Source organism: Panicum virgatum, chromosome 5N (assembly GCF_016808335.1).
Source record: "Panicum virgatum strain AP13 chromosome 5N, P.virgatum_v5, whole genome shotgun sequence".
Lineage (NCBI taxonomy): Eukaryota > Viridiplantae > Streptophyta > Magnoliopsida > Poales > Poaceae > Panicum > Panicum virgatum.
The window spans coordinates 37925662-37934202 of NC_053149.1; the positions used below are offsets into that span (position 1 = coordinate 37925662).

At 41.8% G+C, this 8541-nt stretch overlaps 1 protein-coding gene across 3 annotated transcripts; it reads right to left on the reverse strand.

Moving 5' to 3' along the window:
• Window positions 1-814: 814 nt before the first annotated feature.
• On the reverse strand, window positions 815-4691 carry LOC120673248 (probable protein phosphatase 2C 5). 3 transcript variants are annotated; one of them, XM_039954006.1, is made up of 11 exons: window positions 4271-4691; window positions 4034-4162; window positions 3816-3918; window positions 3596-3706; window positions 2714-2793; window positions 2549-2602; window positions 1808-1924; window positions 1644-1698; window positions 1517-1549; window positions 1336-1382; window positions 815-1227 (listed from the first exon to the last, which is right to left on the reverse strand). In XM_039954006.1, exons 1-11 carry the CDS (start codon window positions 4564-4566, stop codon window positions 1101-1103), a joined length of 1152 nt encoding a protein of 383 aa, XP_039809940.1. In that variant the 5' UTR covers window positions 4567-4691; the 3' UTR covers window positions 815-1100. The 3 variants fall into 3 exon arrangements, with proteins under 3 accessions (XP_039809940.1, XP_039809941.1, XP_039809939.1); XM_039954007.1 differs by having other exon boundaries at window positions 1517-1572; window positions 3596-3709; window positions 4271-4643; XM_039954005.1 differs by having other exon boundaries at window positions 3596-3709; window positions 4271-4626.
• Window positions 4692-8541: the final 3850 nt, after the last annotated feature.

Sequence of the window (8541 nt, forward strand, 5' to 3'; positions counted from 1 at the left end):
GTAATAAGTGGGTACAAAGGTGGGTAAACAAAAGTGCTTGGTGTAAAAAGTATTAACATTTTAGCGGAAACATTTTATAAACGTCAAAACCATGGGTCTCCACCTGTCAAACCTCTCGCGCTGATAAGTGGGGCCTCTGTGAGGAGTAAGGTGGGCCTAATCTTAGTGAGAAAGGGTTTCAATTCTTTCATCCTTTATAGTATAGATTTCATCCTTTATAGTATAGATAAAAGTTGAAACAACTGAAACCATTTTTCACCAAGATACTGTACGTTTGTACCCCTCACGGTGGTCCCACTTGTAAGATCTAGAGATTTGACGAAAGAGGGTGATTACCCAATTTTTGAAGAAAAATGATTCTACCAAAATCCTAATTCTTTTTACACCGAGCATTTATCTACCCACCTCTTGTACCTATATATTACTTTCCTTTGGCACATTTCACTTTTCTTTGCACGTGTATTCACCCATAATTCGCATCATTATTTATTTTGGAAGGTTAATAATTGACATCATTGTTTTATGGAAGGACCCATAATTTGCGTCATTATTTTAATTGGAAGAATAATAATTGACACCATTATTTTATGAAAGGAAAAAATATGTATTATTTTTGGAAGAAGAATAAATAACATCATGCATTCACCCATAAATCACGTCATTATATGTTTTGGAAGGATAATAATTTTAGGAAGGAAAAGAAATACGTGTATTATCTTTGAAGAAAAATAAATAACATCGTTGCTTGGTGGAATGAAAATTAAATACGTGCTTGTGGCACATACATCTCCACTAGTTATATTACAAGATTGAATACTTTGTCTTTCTGCAATGGCACAAAAATATTTTCTTGAGTTTTCAGTTTCTCAATATCACAACGGAAAAGGAATACAGGACATATCATTCATTCTCGCATTGGACTCAAACCACACTCAGCTGTAATCAGCCGGATGAACTATACACCTTCACCAGTACTTCACCCGTTCACCATTATACAACAGATTACACTATATTAATCGACCTATAGGAATATACATATTGCAGCTACCAGCGGAAGATGTAATTCAATAAGTAATGTACACGTCTGAACAGAACTAGTCCTACTGTAATGTAAGCAGCGATGAGAACCAAATTCCTACTGCGACAACCCCTACAGTCACAACTGCTTGACTTAGTTCCAAGAACAAGTTTGGCCTTTCCACGGGCAACGCCTTCCAGTTTGTCCTCCTGCCATTAATTTGTAGGAACTATTAAGTAAACTTTGCAATTGATGCAGGATTAGAAGCATGCATACAGCAAACAAAACTATCAATTAAGAGTTTTTCAAATTAGTACCCCAAGTCAGCTATGACTATGCTAATATTGTCTTGTGACCGTTCATCCTGCAATTAAGATAATAGGAAAAAATTAGAACGGTGTTTTAGATTCTGGAATAAACACCAAACTGTACTCAAATTAGCTTTATGTGATATAAAAGGAAGGACAGCAGAAAAGATGAATGTGGAAAGCATCATACCAGAGCTTTCTGACCAAGTGCCTCACAGGCCAACTGCACAAACCAAATAGCAATAACTGAAATTACAGAATCAGTTGCAAAAGGAACATAGTGACTTTTGGGTTTTGAGCACGGATAAACTGAATACCTGGACATCACCATGTTGACGTAGTTGATCTCGGACAAATGCTACAGCTTCAGAGCTACAAAAGGCAATCAGTTTACATGTTAGAACATCTAAATTTGAATAGTGAATTACAATGTTTTGAAACATTGGAAGACTACGTAAAAATGAAAGATACTTGGATAGACCTTTTCATGTAATCCCAAAGACCATCAGTTGCTAGTATAAGAAATTCCACATCCGGTCCAAGCTCAACCAGAGATACATCAGGTGACGAGATTATTATATCCTCTTTAAATTTTATTCTGCAGAGAAAGAGCTTCAATGGCATTAGAAGCGTCATATACCCTAAAGCTTGTCTTTTACCAAGCGTACCAACAGTCTCATTGTCTAAAATTTTTAAGTTGTACAATTAAAGTTTTCTTTTTCCATCCTCTCTTTCACCTAGAAATCTGGCCGGCACCACCAAAAATGCCAACGCCCAAAAGACACAAGTATATGTTGGATATTCATCACCTGATGATGACCTAATTTGCAATGAGCATGAAGGAATGACTCTGGTTACCATGGTTTAGACAAATGAACAAGAGTTGCAAATAGATTACTTTTCAAATAGCTTCAAGTAACTTGTGTTTCAAGAAAAAGAACTCAACTTCCTCAAACTAGCAAACTTTTGGGATGCTACAAACATAGAGTTACTGTGGTTTTCTAGTGGAAGTGATTATTTTATTTGTCACGTGCAATGGTACACTTGCTAATACACGGTTTTATAAAACTAACCATGAAAATTGGCTATTCAATAACCTTCAAACACGCATTTGAGCTTTGAAAGTCATTGCATGCTGGAGATGCATCTGACCTTAAGAATTTCTAAATAAAAGATGGGCATTTTACAAATATTCATCGAGTAAAAGCTTCGAGCGCTTTACCGTGAGATGAACTTTTCAGTCCACCTTCCTTCTTTAACTCCTTTCACTAGCATCCTGTATAAAAACATAACAGAATGTCAAAGACTAAAGAGTTATTATTGAGAAATAACATGGTGAAAGGAGTACATATGCATGTATAAAGAGATAAGAGTACAAGGGACGAACTCATCCTTTCGTGTCTTAAATCTTATGTCCCCAAAAGCACGAGATACAGAAATGTCTCCACATATGCGCCCATCAACAATCTACAGAAAATATTTCAATTTTGTAAAAACAAGAGTCAGCATAACAGTGAGTTCGACACAGTAACAGCAATACACAAGCAATTCAGCATACTGTTGACTCTAATGCCTAAAAACTGCTTAATTTTGCAACTACATATTTTTCCAAAACCATGTACGAATCCGGCCTTCAGAAACATAGTACAGCTATGGCAATTACCATGACATTTTTTTAGTTTGCATGAAGAACACCAACGAATCAGTATTCAGTAGGATTGAACTAATGATTAGACTAGAATGTGAGTGTAGAATGTACTACTATCAATATAATGAGTTATATCGTTTTAATAGATTAGCTATGTTGTTAATCACAATAGATGCAACAGAAATTACTTCAAACTTGTGGCATTTCCTGTTTGTTAGCATTGTGGCACAACCGTTATTGACACAGTTTCTTGCCAAAATTTCACCATGTACCTCGTCAAACACAAAAGCCAAAAGGCGTGGCAACAAACCAAGCAGCCAAATGCAATTGATATGCTATAGATCTCGCATAATTTGTTATCTTTGCTGTTAGATAATGGAAGAAAGTCACCTCTGCATCAATTTATTATCGTCGTTCCCCTATACATGGAAAATGAGTTGAAACCTGAGGGGGAAAGGAAAATGTTCTGCTTTGCATATGAGACAAGTAGCAAGGAGTAAAGGATAAGATTTTGAAACCACACTAATAGTAACAGAGTCATGAAGTTTATGAAGCTACCAATACAGTAGTCTAAGGGCAATCTAGGAGATGCAGCAGAACTCTGGCAGAGAGAGAACACACCCATCCACCTGCTGCCCTGATCCTTTTGACCTCTTCAAGTGATGTTTTGTTGTTCCCATACGGTCGATGAGAGCTCGTCAAAGCTTCAGGTCTTCCACCGCGCGATATCATCTGCTAATCAAGATCCAAAACTTTGCCATAAGCAACAATTTCAGTCATATTTTACTTGCTAGGCATAACAACGAGGTGATACTAGACAGGCAAAGAGAAATGTCAGTACCAGGCAAGAGTCCCCAATGTGCGAAACAACAAGGACATCGTTCCTGAGAAACATGGCAGTAGCCGTGGCGCCAGAGTCGTCGTCCTTGTCCATTTGCTCAAGCCTGGAGGAAGGAAGCGGCATGACTTGTAGAAGTATAAAATAAGCACCATAGAGTAAAAGGCTGAAGAAGGCAATACAAATCGAGAGGTCAAATCCTACAAACTACTAAGGCTGACCAGGTGGAGAGCTTCGCGTCGACTGCGGCGAAGGCACGCTGGATGGAGGCCGTGATGGCCTCGAGATTCTTGGTGCTGAGCACCGCGCCGCCGTCCAGCGCGGCCGCGCACTCCTTGTACAGCTCGTCCCTGAACCGCCACGAACGTGAGCAGAGCAGCCGGGAGTAAACTGCATGTAATTGAGGCCCATTTTTCTATATAAGAAAAAAATTAATAACGCAGTGGGTTGGAGCGTACCTGAGGAACTGGACAGCGGAGAAGCCGGCGTGGCCGTCCAAGACGGCGGCGAAGGAGAAGCCGTCGAGGAGGGAGCCCGTGCGGAGCACGACCTCGTCCTCCATCTCGTCGCGGGCGCCCTGCAGCTTGGCGCTGCCCCACCGGATAGCCTCCAGCTCCGAGGACGGGGGGCCCGCGGCCGCCACGCCGCCCGCCGCCGTCGCCTGGCACCGCGCGCCGCGGCCGCAGCACCGAATCCCGCCGGCGGTGAAGGCGGAGGGCGGCAGCCGCGGCACGTGCGGGCTCAGCAGCGCCATTTTCCGATTTGATCGTGCACGGAGGCTGGAGCCGGGGAGGGAGGGATAAGAGGCGAGCGGCACCGCACACGAAATCGTGCGTCTGAGGCGGAGGCTGCCCCCGTGGGTCTGCCGCGTCACGTCGCTCGCTGCTAGTCACTCGCTCTCTGCTTCGACCAAAACACTCGCAGTCCACACTCCACACCCAGCGTCGGAATTGGAGAGTATACGGGCACTACGTTCCTGCATACACGCATCGGCATCTCATCTAGCAATTCATCTCGTATGGATTACCTTTATCTTCTCAACACGAAGTTCATTACAGCCAGATCCACATGGTACGTCTAACAGTTTGCGAGTACCTCGTGCTGATTTGTTGTAAAAGAAAAGTACTACTGGTTGGTTGCTATGTGCTACCTAATAATAATTTGGTATGAGAGTAAAACACTGCTGACTGGTTAGCCGACAAACCAGCTGAACAGAGCGAGTAAAGGTTGTGATAGATTGAACCAGTACTCATGTCGTACCATATAGTTTAGAAAAAAAAGTCTATTTTCCCTTCATTAACTATTGAAAAAGTCTAATTTTCTCCCTCGACTATAAAACATGTGACACTTCATGTGTCTAGTTGTGAAATTAAAGTTTAATGTGTGAACTGTGTGTTTATTATTGTTTAACAGTTAAAAACATTTAGTGCAAAAGTAGGGGTATTTTGCTAATTATAAAAAAATTACAAGACCCTTTTTGCAAAAAGTTTTGACTTAGGGAGTAGTTTCAATTTTGTGAAGGGTTTTATTGTAAATGTGCTAGAAATCATTGCTTTGGCAGCTTTATTGCAATTCAGCCCATTTTTGTTGTGATTTTGCTATTAAAAGTATTTTTCCTTAATTAAATAAAGTTCATTGAATTCTTTAAAATATCTTCAAATCCTTCGATCTAGTGAAAATTTGCATAACATGAAAGTTGTAAATCTTGAAAAATTAAACAACTTTCATGTTAGGCATTTTTTCATTTGAGCCCTAGATCAGTGGAAAATTTTTATTTATAGTTAAGCCCCTAAACTTTTTGCAAATCACAGTTAAGTTCTCCACTCCATCTCCTATCTCCAGCCTTGTCGGAGCTCTGGCGGCGGCGCCCCGCCGCCGGTTCCCTCGCCCACCGGCCGCCTGCGCCGTCGATTGGAGCGCCGCCAAGCCTCCCTGACTCCTCCTGGTCCCACTCCCCCTCTTGCTGGCGCCTCATCCTCTCTCCACGAAGCACCGCTGTAAGCATCTAGGCCCTCAAGGTTTGTTTCGGTGATTAATGACAACCATTATTGTGACTAATGAGTTTGTGCAGCTTAATAGATCATTATCGCTCATTTGGTCATATGTCAAAAGAGGCCCCTCAATTTCGTTATTCAAAAAGGCGATCTCGGTATTCATCTCAAATATATAACAAGACTAAGGATCTTTCTAGTCCTAAGTGTCGTAAGGTTGAAAAGGACACTTAGGTTAGTATAGGTTTTATAGTTTTATAGTGATCGCACTATTAAGAGGGGTTAAGGTCAAGTAACTTGGGCATGGACATGGTCATTTGAAAATGGATGCACACTATGGTCACTCAGGTTTCTAGAAGTTCAAATAAGTGGTTTTCAACTTATATCTCAAGAATATTTGGATTTCACTCAAGACTCAAATCAGAAAAGGCAAAATCAGAAAAAGTCTATACACCGGTTTAACCGACGATTCCACTTTTCTATACGTCGGTTAAACGCAGTCAGCAGAGTCTGGACAGGTTCTATACATCGGTTAAACCGATGTTGTTTGAATTAACGTCGGTGCATTAGTCCAGAGTTGGTTTTTCCAGGGCATTTCAAGTTCAATACACCGGTTAAACCAACACTATTTGAAATGAGACGTCGGTGCAATTGACCAGTGAGATGGTTTTTCCAGGGATTTCAGAAGTTGTACTCACCGGTTAAACCGACGATGGATTTGAGTTAACGTCGGTGCAGTTGTCCAGAGACTTGGTTTTTCAGTTGATCAGTGGACAACTACACTCACCGGTTAAACCGATGATACGTCGGTTAATCTGCCCGAGTTGTAACGGCTAGTTTTCAGAATGGGCAGTTTACATTCATCGGTTAAACCGACGCAGGCTATTGGAGTATCGTCGGATTAACCGGCGATACGCAGTTTTCTGGCAGCTTTTCTCCAACAGCTCTATTCGTGTGAGCTGCCTATATATATACCCCTCCAATGGGTCATTTTGCACTCTCTTGACACCAGGCAACATTCATACACTCATATATTGTTGAGAGCCACCTTGAGCTTCATCATTCACATATTTGCTCATTCAATCATTCAAGGAGCAAGACTAAGGACTTGAGTAGAGAGAAGCTTGTGTGCACCCGTTCTTGGTGATCGGTTCTTGCTCAAGTGAAGACCCTAACTTGTTACTCTTGGTGATTGGCAGCACCTAGGCGATCTTGGTGATTGAAGGTGTTTCTTCCGGAGCTTGCCAACGATTGTGGGAGCCCGAAGAAGTTTGTACGTGGCTTGAGCTCCACCACGCCGGGAAGGTGAACGGAGACTCTTAGTGAGCGCCCTTGTCTCGGTGACTTGGGAGGTGACAAGACTCTTAGTGAGTGTCACAACGTGGATTAGGGGTGTGTGCCAACACATCGACACCACTGGAAAAAATCCGGTTGTCTCTTGCCCACTCTTTACTTTCAAGCACTTACATTCATGCAATTATTCATGTGCTTGACCTTAGAGATCATAGCTTAGCTCTACCTTGCTTAGTTTCTTATCTAGTTGTATCTTCGTAAGCTTGTGTAGTTTGCTTAGCTAGCCGGTTGGTGAATTGAGCCTTACTAGTATTGCATAGGTTAAGGTTGCTTTACTTTGTTTTAGAAATTTGAAAAAGGCCCAATTCACCCCCCTCTTGGTCCATCGATCCTTACAATTGGTATCAGAGTCTCGCTGCTCATTTGGATCATTAGGCTTCACCGCCTAGAGCTATGGCCAAGATGGGTGGTTCGCCGCCTCACTTCGACGGCAAGAACTTTGCTTATTAGAAAGTTCGCATGGCCGCATACCTTGATGCGATTGCCCCCGAAGTGTGGTTGGCAACTAAGACCGGGTTCACCGGAACTCCCACCACGGAACAATTAAAATGGAATGCAAAGGCTAGAAATGCATTTTTCGAAGCCATTAGTGAGGAAGTCTTTGCTAGAGTTAATGGCATGGACTTAGCAAGTGATATTTGGAAATAGCTAATTGAAATTCATGAAGGCTCTACAAAAGTTCGTGAGCAAAAGTATCACTTGTTTAGAGCTAAATATGATTCCTTTAAGATGCTAGCTCATGAAAATTACAATGATATGTATTCTCGCTTGAATGTCATTGTCAAGGACATTAATGCGCTTGAAGTTTCTAAAATTGACAGTGGCTCCATCAACCGCAAGATTCTCATGCTCCTACCAAAGCTCAAATACAACAACATAAATGCTATGCTTCAAAAGGAGAATCTTGATACAATGGAGGTGGGAGAGAATGTGGGTGAAATCCGTGCTCATGAAATGGGGATCCTTAGTATGTCCGAAGAGCCAACTACAAGCAAAACAATTGCTCTCAAAACCAAGGCCAACAAGCACCGCAAGCTCAAGATGGTCAAGCAAGAATCAAGCTCAAGCAATGAAGAAGAAGATCATCATGAAAGCTCATCCGATGAAGATGAGAAGAAGAACAAAAACAAGAAACTTGGGAAGAAGAAGAGCCATGACAAGAAGACCAAGCTCTTCCCAAAGAAAAAGGGCAACACCAAGAGAAGCTTCTTGGTAGAAAAACAAGAATGGGTGACCGATGTCTCATCAAGCGAAGAGCCAAGTGATGAGGAAGAAGATATCGTCACCACCGCCCTCACCAATGAAGAATCATCGCTACCTCTACCTCCCATGTGCCTCATGGCAAAAGGTAAAACAAAGGTATGTGAGGTGGATAGTGACAATGA